At 41.6% G+C, this 16,956-nt stretch overlaps 1 protein-coding gene across 1 annotated transcript; it reads right to left on the reverse strand.

Annotated features, from left to right (window-relative positions):
- Nucleotides 1-1,285: 1,285 nt before the first annotated feature.
- LOC124284695 lies at nt 1,286-8,155 on the reverse strand. The gene is made up of 2 exons (XM_046720798.1): nt 7,899-8,155; nt 1,286-4,299 (listed from the first exon to the last, which is right to left on the reverse strand). Exon 2 carries the CDS (start codon nt 4,284-4,286, stop codon nt 2,187-2,189), a length of 2,100 nt encoding a protein of 699 aa, XP_046576754.1. The 5' UTR covers nt 4,287-4,299; nt 7,899-8,155; the 3' UTR covers nt 1,286-2,186.
- Nucleotides 8,156-16,956: the final 8,801 nt, after the last annotated feature.

Genomic DNA, 16,956 nt, shown 5'->3' on the forward strand with positions numbered 1-16,956 from the left:
CAATATACATGGTTATTGTAAGTGTACAATATACATAGTTGTGTGTAACAGTGATAGAACGTCGTCAGTGTACAATATATATACATAATAAAACTGAAAAAGTAGGTAAATATATAATGCAGCACAGCTGCTTTTCGGATCAGACCAAGTTTCTTGTCGATGAACCTTATAACGTCGCATTTGACAAGCCGAATTTAATAGAGTGTCGTTGAGGCAGTGTTGCTTGAAAGCACTGCTTGAAATGTACGAGGGTTGATAAAAAAGTACGTAGCCTAACTATATAAAATCTCGATGTCCAATGTTTGAAAAGCTTCCATTTTATTTTGAAGGAATCGTTAGCAAAGCCATATCCAATATTTCACATGTGTGTGTAATGTGGTTAACCAGATATTTGTCATCACAACACATTGGGGTATAATATTTCTAACAAAATTGCAGAAAATGAAAAACGACTTGTCTTTTGGTACCTCTTGGATAATGGTATGCCTTCAGCTAATGTCATACAAAATATGTTCAGTATAGTATTGGATGACTTCCCGTCATGATCAACCGTCAAAAATCCGGATTGCCTGATTTGTATTTAGTCGGGCCATGATTTTTGAGGACACCCCCATTTTAATCTTTCAAAACATTATGTCCAGATATTCAAGCTGGCACTGTGTACAATATGTGAGCTGACACTTGTGTGAACATTCAGTATTTAGTTTGAACCCTTGGCATCATGTATGCACAAGTGAAAACATTAGAATAAGCTATGCCCTAATGATTACGTCATCTGAAAGGGGGATGGGTAGTGTCTCCAAAACAAGCTCTCTCAGTCAACATGAAGGGGGGCAGTCACTTTAACAAGCGATTTAATTTCAAATTGCTTTAATATCTAAGTGTGATTCTAGGGGACTTCTATCAATCTCAACACACCAAATATTTCTTGTATATTTTGTTTCCTGAAGATTTTGATGCATTTATTGTCGATTTTGCGTTTTTTGAGGGTACAAAGATAAACGGTCAAACAAAATGGGGATCGTGAGACTGGAACATAGCAAAACCAAATTGCTTGAGCTTGACAGGTAATAAGTAGAAAATTAAAAACATAAAAATAACTGCATTTGTATCGTTTTCTTGGTGATTCTACATACCTTTTGTTCGCCCCTCGTATACAGAGGATATATCACTAAACATTTCCCAACTGTAAACTCAGGACGGTTCACTTCTTCTTTCAGGCACACAGACAAATCATAGTGTGGTATTTGAAAATATTTTTTTTAAAAACGACAGAACACGTATCTGTATCAGTTGTTAATGTTATATTTATTGTCGTTGTTTGAATAAGATCACACCTTCAAATATATCTATCAAACGACGATTTTAGTCTTAGCGTAATCGTCAATAACTCCAAGAGAAAGGGAAGAGTGCGATTGAGTAAAAATTAACTATTTACAATAAACATAAATACAGGTAATGATCGACGCCAATCAAGCGAAATAAAACTATTTGTACATAAAATGACAGTTTTAAACGGTTGCCAGCACGTAACTCAAGCGTTTTGAACAGAGGTAATCTTGCACGAAGCGAGACGTGGATACGACACAACACAGCTAGATACAGTCACTGTCAGTCTAACTCGCTTATAGTGGGTGCACTGAATGACTCTTCGATCAGCTGATCCGTGCGAGTTTTCTTCGCTTGAGGTTGGTCATCCGATGCCCAGGCTTGCTGTCCACAGGAAGTAGTTCCTGGCCAAGTGATATCTACACATAAATGTCTGTCAACGCTGTGAAAATATCATTTAATAAATGTCAGTCTTCAACACTTAGCTATAAACATTACTCCCAAGCTTTTAACTTGGTCGGGGAAATGACTGGTGGTGCAAACGTATCCAATGCTACTGACTTTGGTACATTGGTACATGTATGTGTTTCGTTGTAATCAATTACAACAATAAATGTATACAGGGATTTCAAAGCTCAAATGTTCCTCATCCAAGTGACTTCAGTCTACAAGATACAATAATTAGTCAGGCTAATTTGTCTATTTTCCTGGTGTCGCATATATATTCCATTACAGTATTTCTGTGGATGAGGTAATGTTTGGAGACGCCACATAAAAACGCACAGAATATGTATCCTGAAAGAGAGCGAGGATACACACTGGTAGTCATGGTAACCATACTCGCAAGGCATCAACATTCATGACACGACACACGAACTCTCAATGTCACAAAAACAGGGTGTTCCTTTTGACCAATTTCTCAACCTCCGTGTGTTTTCGTCAAGTCTGTCATTTTTCTTCCAGTCAATCATGGGACATTCCTCGAACGGTTCTGGCACAAAAGAATCATCGCAATTTATTATCAACAACCTTTTACTCAGGCGTTCTGTTCTCGAAGCTGCGTGGATAATGTGCTGCAATTCAAACCGATTGTTGAAGCCATTTTGTATGTATTCCTGTGTCAGTATGACAAGAAAGAGTCTGCTTGTATTGATGGCATTCACACTTGTGGGCATTTTGAGCTGGCCTATCAGTATGTCCCGACATGGTACGAAGACCTTGTTTCCTGCAGATTCCAAGATGGTCGTCAACTGACGACCAGCAGCCTCCTCAGTCTCCGGATGGGCTACAAACACGTCATACTTCGGGGCTTCACTGTCTTCCTTGTTAAAACAACCGAGGGTTTCCGCGGTTTTCACACATCTCTTACATGGATAAAACGATCCTTCTAATATCTTATTTCTCACTGGAATCACAAGGCAGGTTGTCGTGAGCTTGGCTGTAAGCATAGCAATACCGACGAACACAAGAAATATTGAAATCATTATTGGTCCCTCAAATGTAGTTAAGAACCACATTATCCAGTCAAGGCCAGCCTCGTCGTTTTCGCAGTAATCATGCAGTAGCTGTTTCTTTGGTCTAATCCAACACGGCTCTTTGGCAATTGGGTCCGGGATGTTTGTGAAGTTGTAGAAGAAGAGGTCAGGCGTTCTTGGATGCAGAAGGATTGTGTGTGGATATTTCACTTCCCTTATCTCCTCTCGTCGTGATGAAGCGTTGTAGATTGTTCGAAAAAACGAGAACTCGTGATAGTGGTATGTGTTCTTACAGACACATTGCCATCCTGTGCCCGTAACTGAGTTTCGCATGCGAAGACTTCCTGATCTTGTGAAAAATAGATCATTGTGACCTCCATTATGCCAGAACTCCCAGTACAGCAACACTGTTATGGAACAGCCTGTAAATATGTTTCCACAAACGATGTCGAATGGATCCCCACCAATTGTGTAGTGAAATGATACATCGTCTATGTCTCCTAGGTTGTCGTATGTGGCAGTAAAGGCCACCAAGCCACCAGGCGGGGCGTAGACATTACGGGTAAGCGCTTTCATCTGGACAAGGCTGAAAAGCATCACAGTTTCGTACTCATGATCTTTTGGAGGTTTTCTTCCGGTTATTCGCAGAATGGGTTTTGGGGGCGGCGGTGGTTCACATAGACACAAACAGATGCATGGAGGAGGTTCTTCTAGGGGACACATAGGTGGTTTTGGTTTCCTGAAGACAATAGATATTGCAGTCTCTTTCACCTTGCATGAATAGTTTCCAAAGTCAGTTTCGTCGATGAATATTATTGTCAGTTTAGAGACAATTGTGTACTGATTGCGCTCATTATCACCCTTGCCATCAGTGACATTCTCGAAGGTCCAGGTAATGTTTATATGGTCTGAAGAGTGCAGAGGTTTGCCATCTTTCTCCCAAACTACTTGATCTGGCCAGGGAACGACTTCCCCTTCATACGTCTGTAGATGATGGCACTCAAACACAACGTCTTCCCCGGGATATTTGGTGTGCTCTTCAATACTGAATGGGGCATAATCGGTTCTGTGTCGCTGGTTAATAGGAGGCCTGATTTCATCTATCTCAACAACACTGCCACGGATTCTTCCTACTAGCTTCTGCTGCAGGACACTGACCATGGCCGTGAAGCCAGTGTCTAATCCATAGACGATGACACAACTCAAACCACATATAAAACACAAATATAACACAACCTTCTTTAAGCCATATCTTTTAACGAACGCCCCGACGCCGGCAATGCACAGCCTCAGAATGCTCAAACCGCTGTGGTAGATGGCGTAGGTTGACACAATGATGTCGAAGGTGGCAAGTTCAACAGTGTCGCGGGACAACGCCCTCTCTTGACGCAGCTGCCACAACACGAGCCCCAGGTGCAGGAGCAACCAGGACAGGATGATCCAGTTGCTGTATGACACGGGTTTGGGCGTTAGGAGGTCCATAGCAGTAGTCCACCTGCAACATAAATAGCAGGGATTTATAACTGCGTTGGTGTCATGATTTACTGATATACTCGCTGATGAACATATTTGAACTATTTTTCAATATTCGCTGTTTTCACATTCTGGGAATTACTGACATTACTCGAAGATTTCTCATTCTATGAATTACTGACATTACCCGCTGATTCCTCATTGTGTGAATTCCTGACATTACTCGCTGATTTCTCATTCTATGAATTTCTAACATTACTCCCTGATTTCTCACTCTTCCAATTACTGACATTACTCGTTGATTTCTCATTCTATGAACTGCTGACATTACTCGCTGATTTCTCAATCTATGAATTAATGACAGTACTGGTTGATTTTTCATTCTATGAATTACTGACATTACCTGATGATTTCTCATTCTGAGAATTGCTGACATTACCCGCTGATTTCTCATTCTATGAATTACTGACATTACTGGCAGATTTTTCATTCTATGAATTACTGACATTACCTGATGATTTCTCATTCTGTGAATTGCTGACATTACTCGCTGATTTCTCATTCTATGAACTACTGACATTACTTGCTGATTTCTCATTCTATGAATTACTGACATTACTCGCTGATTTCACATTCTATGAATTAGTGACATTACTCGCTGATTTCTTATTCTATGAGTTAATGACATTACTCGCTGATTTCTCACTCTTTGAAGTACTGACATTACTCGCTGATTTCTCATTTTGTGAATTTCTGACATTACCCGCTCATTTCTCATTCTATGAATTACTGACATTACTCGCTGATTTCTCACTCTTTGAAGTACTGACATTACCCGCTGATTTCTCGTTCTGTGAATTACTGACATTACTCGCTGATATCTCAATCTGTGAATTACTGACATTACTCGCTGATATTTCATTCTGTGAATTCCTGACATTACCCGCTGATTCCTCATTCTATGAATTTCTGACATTACTCGCTGATATCTCACTCTTTGAAATACTGACATTACTCGCTGATATCTCATTCTGTGAATTCCTGACATTACCCGCTGATTTCTCCTTCTGTGAATTATTGACATTACTCGCTGATTTCTCATTCTATGAATTACTGACATTACTCGCTGATTTCTCGTTCTGTGAATTACTGACATTACTCGCTGATTTCTTGTTCTGTGAATTACTGACATTTCTCGCTGATATCTCAATCTGTGAATTACTGACATTACTCGATGATATCTCATTCTGTGAATTCCTGACATTACCCGCTGATTTCTCCTTCTGTGAATTATTGACATTACTCGCTGATTTCTCATTCTATGAATTGCTGACATTACTCGCTGAATTCTCATTCTATGAATTGCTGACAGTACCCGCTGATTTCTCATTCTATGAATTACTGACATTACTCGCTGATTTCTCGTTCTGTGAATTACTGACATTACTCGCTGATTTCTCGTTCTGTGAATTACTGACATTACTCGCTGATATCTCAATCTGTGAATTACTGACATTACTCGCTGATATCTCATTCTATGAATTCCTGACATCACCCGCTGATTTTTCATTGTATGAATTACTGACATTACCCGCTGATTTCTCCTTCTGTGAATTACTGACATTACTCGCTGATTTTTCATTCTATGAATTGCTGACAGTACCCGCTGATTTCTCATTCTATGAATTACTGACATTACTCGCTGATTTCTCGTTCTGTTAATTCCTGACATTACTCGCTGATTTCTCATTCTGTGAATTCCTGACATTACTCTCTGATATCTCATTCTGTGAATTCCTCACATTACCCGCTGATTTCTCATTCTATGACTTATTGTCATTACTAGCTGATTGTTCGTTCTGTGCATTACTGACATTACCCGCTAATTTCTATTTCTGCGAATTTCTGTTTTGCCGATACCATCCTTATAAGGCCATCATCACCCACAAGTATTCCATGTTGCATAGTTCAACCTCGGATCGTATGATCATGTGTTCGATCACCGGTTTCTCCCTGATTTTGAAACATTTCCTTTTGCTTTAAATGTGAGCGTCCGCTCGTCACGCCGAAGACCCGGGTTCGATCCCCCATATGGATACAATGTGAAGCCCATTTCTGGTGTCCCCCGCCGTGATATTGCTGGAATATTGCTAAAAGCGATGTAAAACTAAACTCGCTAGGTCACTCCTGGGTCTCCATGTACCATACCCGTACGCGTGGCTTTCGACGAAGTGGTAAATTTGTGAGAGATGCATCCCTTTAGGCGTATAACACAGTGTGATATACTTGATTACTGATGGCATGGTGTTAAATCGATCTCACAAACAGCATCACCTCCTTGCCCCACTCGGGAACAGCTTAACGGGCGCCTAACGTACTACTTGCGGCGTAAAACAACATTCCCTGAATCAACCTCTACACGACCTTCAACCTCACACAGGGAGGATACTGTAAACAGCTACACTTGTCTTAATGCAACTACTTCAAGTATATTGTTTACATGCATACAGATATAAATGATAACTGTTTACATGCATACATATATAAATAATAACTGTTTACATGCATACACATATAAATAATAACTGTTTACATGCATACAAATATAAATAATAACTGTTTACATGCATACATATGTAACTAATAACTGTTTACATACATACAAATATAAATAATAACTGTTTACATGCATACAGAATATAAATAATAACTGTTTACATGCATACAGATGTAAATAATAACGGTTTACATGCATACAAATATAAATAATAACTGTTTACGTGCATACAGATATAATAAAAAAATGTTTACATGCATACAGATATAAATAATAACTGTTTACATGCATACAAATATAAATAATAACTGTTTACATGCATACAGATATAAATAATAACTGTTTACATGCATACAGACATAAATAATAACTGTTTACATGCATATAGATATAAATAATAACTTTCTACAACATGCCCAGTGACGGTACAAACTGAGGGAAGAAACCATAGAAACATTAGCGGAATATTGCCTTGGCTGCACATAGCGCGGTTAACCTCCATTTCCCACACAATGCATGTCAATTCTGCTTGACGCTGGCCTTCACGGTCGCTCTAGGTGTCATATATAATGTTGTATAGCATGTTTTCATAAGTACTTAGACTAACGCGTAGTCTCGGATTATCAATACTTTTGATAGAAACAAATAATCCCATTTACATGGAAAAGGGGTCCCAGTGAGATGTGAAATCTAGACTTGCTTCGTTTAGGGCTTTAGCATTGTAGGACTGGGCAGTTGGGAAAATGATGCAGTTCAGGGACTGCGAGACAGATTAATTAGTACTCAATACCATGATATGTCGGTACTTCGTAGCACAATGTATGACATTTCAAGCATTTCATGAACTGACATATATTTCTTGACATGATGCAATCACCCCGCGCATCATATGACGATTTCAGTTTCGCTCCCTGTTTCGCTCACCAGCGATCTGTGAGAAAACATACCATGGTGCAGGTGTTAACTGATGCATGTGTAAACATAGCTGATGCAGGACCATTCACAGACTGGCATAACACAACGCAAAACTGCTAGAGTATCACAAACGCCCATGTCTCACCTACCCGTTGTTGTAGATCGTCCTGTCTGATGGATGTATTCCGAAACAACGCCTCGTCTGATCAGAGACCAAGCACAACAGTCACTCTATACGTAGTGGCAACCAAGGTAATACATGTTGTTGTTGATGATGTTCTGTAATCTTTACAGAATACTGTCTGTCCGATACTGTCTGAGGTCATATCAGCCTTCCCAGAAATTACGTCACTGTGGCAAAACCCGACTTAAATAGCTATGCTTATATATTCTCAACATTGATATCATAGCAAGGTAGATAACTGTCGTTGGAGAAATGGGATTTCCCCCAGATTCTTGGAAACTGTAGGTCATGATGACATTATGCTCTCACTGAATGCAGCAGTTGCAATAGATTCTATGAACTGTATTTCTCATGATGGCTCTACAAACTAGAACAAACTCAACACTAAGTGATAAATAGATGTCGAGGCCTTGTAAAGATAAATCTATAAATAGTATCGGCGCCCGAGAGCAGCTGTTTGGACTTCGGATTCCGATATTAGCCGAACATGCCCAGCCGTGCAGCTGACAGAGAACATCTTCATAGTGACAAATGAAAGCGTCAGAGTAGTCGGAGACTGCTTGGAGCAGAACGGATAGAATTGTACCGCGACCATTTATTTTAAGGACGCTTCGATGACTTTATTTATCAACGTGAGCAGGGCACTGACAAGAATATTTTACCTTCCGAATGAATGAATGAATGCACGGCAGATGAAAAGAGAGGGCAGTCTAATACAGTTTTTAAACATTCCTCACTCTGCTGTGTACAATAATCTAAATATGTGTGTCAGTTTTAAGTGACACCACAGCTTGGGTCAAGACGTCCGCCTCTCTATGACGTAATCAACAGACGTGCTGCTACTCTTGTGCTCATACATTCAGTGTGGTCTGCTGACAACATGGTTTAGAAGAAGAATGAAGAATGAGGACCTTCTAAAATGCCAATCAAAGAAAACATGGTTTAGAAACTGGAAGATAAGTGAGGGTCCTTTGGTATCAGTACAGACAGAAGAACTCTTGAAATCCTTCTAAGGGCAGCATTTCTTTGTGCATCACGTATCCTCCATGACCTAAAGCCGTGGGCGATTCGAAAAAACGGGAATTAAAACATCTTGACTTTTTCATATTTACCTCAGAATAGAATACTTTCATTATGCTTTATGTTGCCTGTTTAAGAGAGATTGTAAAAATTCTACATCTAAAATAAGAAAAGACCTGTCTGATCTTTTTATGATCTGTGATTATTGGTATTCGGGAAATAAAAACATCCACAGCTAAATAATTCATTTTCAAATTTACAGATTTTGAAACCATGTCACAGATGGTAGTAGAGCAGTAGAGACCATCGCAATAGACCGAATCAGATGTTACTGTTACTCATCGGTCATGTAAAGCAAAAAGAAAATACTACAAAAGACACTTCATTTCATGCCTAACATAAGAAGATTGCAACTGAAAGGGTCGTCGGCTGGTCAGGAGTACGAGTCGGTGGAATTTATAACAACGTTTATTGTATTTTCGGGTCGGCGAGCACTATGGCATCATGTAGCGTGGTATTGATGTGATGAGAGTACATCCCCTTGTTTTAAGAGCGGTATCAGAAAGGCACTGGTGCATTATTTTGTCTTAAAGAAGAATCAGGCACCCTTGAAGAGCAAGCTTCTCGTGGTGGGTGCTGGGAAACGCTAATGGCTCATCATCCCCCGTGTGGACCCGGGGGCATGTTGGTCCACAGCATCCCATTGCTGGTCGTAAGACCGAATTGGGCAACCTGTTTGCCGTTGGTTGCGCCCCTGTGTCGGTGGAGGACGGGAGTCTGGTGGTTGAGGGCACTGGAAGCCTGAAACCGTGTTCCTTTTGCCCAACACACCACTTCGCCCCTGACTTTACCTAGACTGGTGGTAGAATTGGCCCGATTCTATCAATCAGCTGGTCACTCCGTGCCCTGAGCATGGATAATAATATACTGAAAGCCATTAAAAACGCAGCTGGTCCTGGAACATACAAACGTTCATTGAAGATTTTTTCCTGCGATACAGAGGATGTAGGGATGAAAGACTGTTATTCCGGCCCATTTCGAGTTCGAGTGCCCGAGCATTCCTCTCATATGAACTTTGATGCTTAAAACTGAACCTTTGACATTTTTCGTAAACACAAACAAATTCATGAAACACGTTATCCACGTGCAGTACCTGCACCCAGGTCCTTAAAAGCACAAGGAATAGTGAAACTCAGTCACGTTTTGGTATGGTCAGCCAATGTGCTACTGATGTGATGATTGCCAGGCATTTTAATGTGCATCCACCCACTGTTGGTCGACACTGACCGGAAGCGTTGGTGATCGTCCGCGACCTGGTGCACCACCTGTGACAACAGCTCGACAGGACCGCAATACCCGAGTTTCACACTTGCGAAGTCGGTTCCAAACAGCTGCTAATACGGCAAGGAGGACAGTTGGTACAAGAGAACGTCATGATGACAAGATGACATTAGAATAGCAAACTTCATGTCACAGCCTTAGTGGAATGCTCTAAACGGGAATATTTCAATAGTGTTTTGGAAAATGTATCTGGACAGAAAGCAGTGATCAAAGTAACAAACAAACTACTTTACAAGCAAACGACTTAATCCCTTCCATCACACTCATCTCTAGCAGATCTGTGTGCCCAATTCTCAAACTTAATCAAGAATAAGATTCTGAAAATCCGAACATCTCTCAGCTCACTCACATTTCAGGACAACTATACATCTCATGATAAAGAGAAAATGTTATTTGAAGTGTTTCGACCAGCAAGCGAGACAGAGGGGTTAAAGATCATCAAACAGAGCCCTGAAACTTCTTGCAGTCTTGATCCCATGTCCACCTGGATTTTCAAGAAGTGCGTCAACATTAGTGTCCCTGTAGTGACTCACATAGTTAACGCATCGCTCCTTGAGGGGTGTGTTCCTGTGTCAATCAAAGAAGCCATCATTACACCTCTTCTTAAGAAACCAGACCTTGAGCAGGAAACGTTATCAAACTATCGTCCAGTCTCTAATTTGTTTTTTATGTCCAAAGTCCTTGAACGTGTGGTAGCTGCAAGACTGAAAGCACACCTCACCACTCACAGCCATCTTGAACCACTACAGTCAGCACACCGTGAATATCACAGTACTGAAACCGCCCTTCTCAAAGTGACATCCTGGAAGCAGTGGGTTCGACCGGAGCAGCTGTTCTCGTTCTTTTAGACCTGTCAGATGCATTTGACACCAAAGATCATCGCATGTTGCTTGACATCTTCCAAACATTCCTCTGACCCTCAGATTACTGTATGGTGTGCCGCATGGCTCAGTGTTGGGGCCCATACTGTTCACCATCTACACTTCACCACTGACTCATCAGATTTGCTGTATGGTGTGCCACAGCGTTCAGTGTTGGGCCCATACTGTTCACCATCTACACTTCACCACTGACTCATCAGATTTGCTGTATGGTGTGCCACAGGCTCAGTGTTGGGCCCATATTGTTCACCATCTACACTTCACCACTGACTCATCAGATTTGCTGTATGGTGTGCCGCAAGGCTCAGTGTTGGGGCCCATATTGTTCACCATCTACACTTCACCACTGACTCATCAGATTTGCTGTATGGTGTGCCGCAAGGCTCAGTGTTGGGGCCCATACTGTTCACCATCTACACTTCACCACTGACTCATCAGATTTGCTGTATGGTGTGCCGCAAGGCTCAGTGTTGGGGCCCATACTGTTCACCATCTACACTTCACCACTGACTCATCAGATTTGCTTCACCATATGGTGTGCCGCAAGCTCAAGTGTTGGGCCCATCACCATCTACACTTCACCACTGTGATTTGCTGTATGGTGCCGCAAGGCTCAGTGTTGGGGCCCATACTGTTCACCATCTACACTTCACCACTGACTCATCAGATTTGCTGTATGATGTGCCGCAAGGCTCAGTGTTGGGGCCCATACTGTTCACCATCTACACTTCACCACTGACTCATCAGATTTGCTGTATGGTGTGCCGCAAGGCTCAGTGTTGGGGCCCATACTGTTCACCATCTACACTTCACCACTGACTCATCAGATTTGCTGTATGGTGTGCCGCAAGGCTCAGTGTTGGGGCCCATACTGTTCACCATCTACACTTCACCACTGACTCATCAGATTTGCTGTATGGTGTGCCGCAAGGCTCAGTGTTGGGGCCCATACTGTTCACCATCTACACTTCACCACTGACTCATCAGATTTGCTGTATGGTGTGCCGCAAGGCTCAGTGTTGGGGCCCATACTGTTCACCATCTACACTTCACCACTGACTCATCAGATTTGCTGTATGGTGTGCCGCAACGCTCAGTGTTGGGACCCATAGTGTTCACCATCTACACTTCACCACTGACTCATCAGATTTGCTGTATGGTGTGCCGCAAGGCTCAGTGTTGGGGCCCATACTGTTCACCATCTACACTTCACCACTGACTCATCAGATTTGCTGTATGGTGTGCCGCAAGGCTCAGTGTTGGGGCCCATACTGTTCACCATCTACACTTCACCACTGACTCATCAGATTTGCTGTATGGTGTGCCGCAAGTCTCAGTGTTGGGGCCCATATTGTTCACCATCTACACTTCACCACTGACTCATCAGATTTGCTGTATGGTGTGCCGCAAGGCTCAGTGTTGGGGCCCATACTGTTCACCATCTACACTTCACCACTGACTCATCAGATTTGCTGTATGGTGTGCCGCAAGGCTCAGTGTTGGGGCCCATACTGTTCACCATCTACACTTCACCACTGACTCATCAGATTTGCTGTATGGTGTGCCGCAAGTCTCAGTGTTGGGACCCATATTGTTCACCATCTACACTTCACCACTGACTCATCAGATTTGCTGTATGGTGTGCCGCAAGGCTCAGTGTTGGGGCCCATACTGTTCACCATCTACACTTCACCACTGACTCATCAGATTTGCTGTATGGTGTGCCGCAAGGCTCAGTGTTGGGGCCCATACTGTTCACCATCTACACTTCACCACTGACTCATCAGATTTGCTGTATGGTGTGCCGCAAGGCTCAGTGTTGGGACCCATACTGTTCACCATCTACACTTCACCACTGGCTCATTAGATTTGCTGTATGGTGTGCCACAGCGCTCAGTGTTGGGACCCATAGTGTTCACCATCTACACTTCACCACTGACGCATCACATTTGCTGTATGGTGTGCCGCAAGGGTCAGTGTTGGGGCCCATACTGTTCACCATCTACACATCACCACTTGGTGACATTGCATGATCACAAGGACTCTCGTTCCATCTATACGCAGACGACCCTCAGCTTTACATGGCATTCAAACCGTCGGTGAAATCATCCATATCTGTCACCTTCACAATGCTGGAAACATGCATTGACGAGATAAAAGAATGAATGACATCCCATTATCTTAAGCTAAACGGAGACAAAACAGAGTTTCGTATCATAATGCCCTTGGAAACATTCGTGTCATGACATTGTATTGACAGATTTCCACATCTAATATAAAGACAGACAGACAGACAGGCAGACAGACGTCGCCCGTACCGTGGTCCCACACATTGCAATGTCACAAACTTGCCAGGCAGCTAATGGGGCCAATCTTGGCAACAGGACATGGCCAGATGTCATTTTTTTCAGATGAATCCAGGTTTAACGTATCCTTTGCAGATGGACGTAAACGGATTTATCGACGTCGAGGAGAAAGACTTGCACCAAACTGTGTCTTTGAACATGATCGCTTTGGAGGGGGTGGTGTCATGATCTGGTGTGCTATCAATGCCAACTTCCGATCCCAGATGGTAGTGGTTAACGGCAATCTGAATGCTCAACGTTATGTGGACAATATCCTTCGTCCGGCTGTACTCACAATGATGGATCAACATGGCGGTCGTAAACATTTTGTGTTTCAGCATGATAATGCATGTCCCCATGCAGCTAGGGTAACAAGGGCCTTTTTGAATAATGATCATGTTCGTTTTTATCTTGTTTTGTTATCTATAATTAAACTGTTGTAGATTTAAATACTAGTTTAAATTCATATCTGTGATAATTACTATGTATGACAATTTATTGTTCTCGTCAAGATATGGCTGAAATATTGCCGATGTGACGATAAATTGTAATACACTCACTCACTCACTCACTAAAGAAGCATCTGCCATGGAAACAAAGTAATTTAACATTTTTTCATTCAAGGCCATTCCATCTATTTGACGAAAAAGTGTTGACTGAGATTAAAATGATGGTGTATTGGTGGCATAGCGTCCGTATTGCAATCGAATGTATTTCTTTTGTCAACAAGAGAAAGTACTCTCAGTCTCTTCAAAATAGTGTGAACTTAACTGGAATAAGTAAGAACAAATTCGGTTTAAATTAAAATTGTACTACAAACATGTCGTGATTCCAGGTAAACAGTCGTAAGAAGCGCACATACAATCTGTCAGTTGCTGCTGATAGAGTTTGTCTCGTGTCTTCCTATCAATAATAGTTCAGTTCGTATGTTTTTTCCTTATTTCACGTTCATCATGATATCAATCACTTGGTGGGTTAAAACTAAATCGTTTCCGTGGACCTTTTCAACTTCATATCTGTGCATATGTACAGGAAGGTGTAGCTGCAAGAGATCGAACCTGTTGTGTACCACTGAGTACTTCAGCATGTGGATGTGGACTTGAAACATATTCCCGTGATCTTGCCATTGTTGATACTGACTAACATGTCAACTGGGAGTACACTATGACTATTAAGAACAATAGACACGAATTGATGTGCAGGAAATGTTGCTTGTGTTATGATAACATGACTGACTCATCATTCTTTGATTAGCAAAGAAAGACATCTGGAATAATAGAATTATACATTTAAGAGCTTTCTGTTATGTTGTGTGATTTTAATGATAGTCTAACAGTATCTTCGGCATATTTGGCATCGTTGGCAATAAGCTTAGCGCTGTTACTGTTGAACAGACATTATGGAATATTTGGTTGATCTAAATGCAAAGCACCAACCTTTGTTACCTTGTAATGTTTTTTTCATGAGTACAGTGCCAACCAAAGGTATATATGATCTTCAAATGATATAGCTGAATTAGAAAAACATACTTTTGGAAAAATTACTTATGAATTTGTATAAAGTTCAACTCATATTTCTTCATCAAATGCCCTTTCTATTCGAATTGACCTTTGACATTACAAAAATATTTTTCCGATGAGCATATATGTGATATTGTTTTCCACAATTTGAAATCATGATGTGAGCATTCAAAAAAACTATTTTGATGAAAATTGGTCAATCCAAACCAGAGTTATTAAATTAAACCATCCAGCTATCGGGTATAATATTGCCATAACTGAAAGGACATGTTGCACCTTAAAAGGGGCCTTTTTAAAATCGACGAAACAAGTAAAAGAGGATTTTTTTCTGTTGTTTACAATACTATGTAAACTGTATACATGATCAAGACAGGGTCGTCCACTTCTAAAACCGTTCTGCCCGTCGACCAACATAGCCCAGGACTAGAGGTATTTACACAGTCTGTGATTGACTACGTCAGCGTATATCTTGGAAGGTATAGATGATATATCTGATGCAACCGCAAAAGATTCAGGTAATATTTTTAAGCAATTTGTATATAGCAGCAGAGTGGTGCAAAGTGGTTACCAAGTCGTTGTAAAAGAATTTGTAAAATGAAATTATAAGAATTGGACGAAATATAGGACTTTTCTCATAGTGTCTGTGCCTTCAACCGCATAATCCGGATTATCGCCTTGTGAAAACACTGGATTATTCATTTGTCTTTTTTAATCCCCTGTAATTGGCATAAGTCAAATGGACAGGACGTCGACCCTTTGTCTTAACTAAACCGTGACATTTCACCCAAGAGTCGACGTCCTGTGCAGACGGTTTATCCTCACTGTGCAGGCAGCCCGTAGAGGATTAGGATTAGTGATGTTGATATAAGGAAAGGGATCGTCTCATGAACTTAACTCATGGCCTGGGAAGACATTCCGACTTATAGATTGTCAGACTGATATCAACTGATACGACACTGAGGGTGCCAGGACCACAGATCATGTCGAATCCTGGCATGCAAGTCTTAACAAAATTGGCCAGAACCATCCCAATATATACTAAAATATCCCAAACCATCCCAATATATCCCAATATATATTAAAAATGCAATTTGACATTTATACTGTCTTTACTCACACTAATTTCAACATATATAAACCTAACTGGCAGATATGTTTTAAGTGAACATCTGTGAATAATTTCATCTGAAAATGTCCAGTCAACAACATCAGTGACGCAACAACGACATCACACAAAGGAGGGGTCACTTGCAGTCAATATCGTGTGTGTCCACCGTGCGCTGCAAGGCATGCTCGCAGTCTTTGGGGTATTGAAAGACACACATTTCTCAGGACAGCTGTTGGATGGTCTGCAGCCTCTGATGGTCTGTGGTCTGATCATGACACCACCCCCTCCAAAACGTTCATGTTCAAGGACACAGTCTGGCGCAAGTCTTTCTCCTTTACGTCAATAAATCTGTTGACGTCCATCTGCAAAGGATAAGTTAAACCTGGATTCATCTGAAAAAATGACATCTGGCCATGTCCTGTTGCCAAGATTGGCCCCATTTGCTGCCCATCGCTGTCTAGCAAGTCTGTGGCGATGCAATAAGGTTGGACCACGGTACGGGTGACGACACCGGATGTTGAAGGCAGCAAAGCGTCCTTGCACCTTTTGGGCGCTGAAATGACGTTGACTTGTCCCAATTGTCCTCTTTGCCTAATCATCAACTGTTTGGAACCGATTTCGCAAGTGTGAAACTCGGATCTTGCGGTTTTGTCGAGCTGTTATCACAGTTGGTGCACCAGGTCGCGGACGATCAGTACCACTTCCGGTAGCCCGAAAACGTTGTCTGAGTCGACTTACAGTGAATGGATGCACATTAAAGTGCCTGGCAATCATCACATCTGAAGCACCTTGGCTGACCATACCGATA

This window comes from Haliotis rubra, unplaced genomic scaffold, assembly GCF_003918875.1.
Source record: "Haliotis rubra isolate DU_JTF1 unplaced genomic scaffold, ASM391887v1 Scf342, whole genome shotgun sequence".
NCBI classification, from domain to species: domain Eukaryota; kingdom Metazoa; phylum Mollusca; class Gastropoda; order Lepetellida; family Haliotidae; genus Haliotis; species Haliotis rubra.

What these genes read in the sequence shown, in the direction of transcription:
- LOC124284695 (XM_046720798.1), bottom strand. Translation starts at nt 4,286, where the DNA reads ATGGACCTCCTAACGCCCAAACCCGTGTCATACAGCAACTGGATCATC.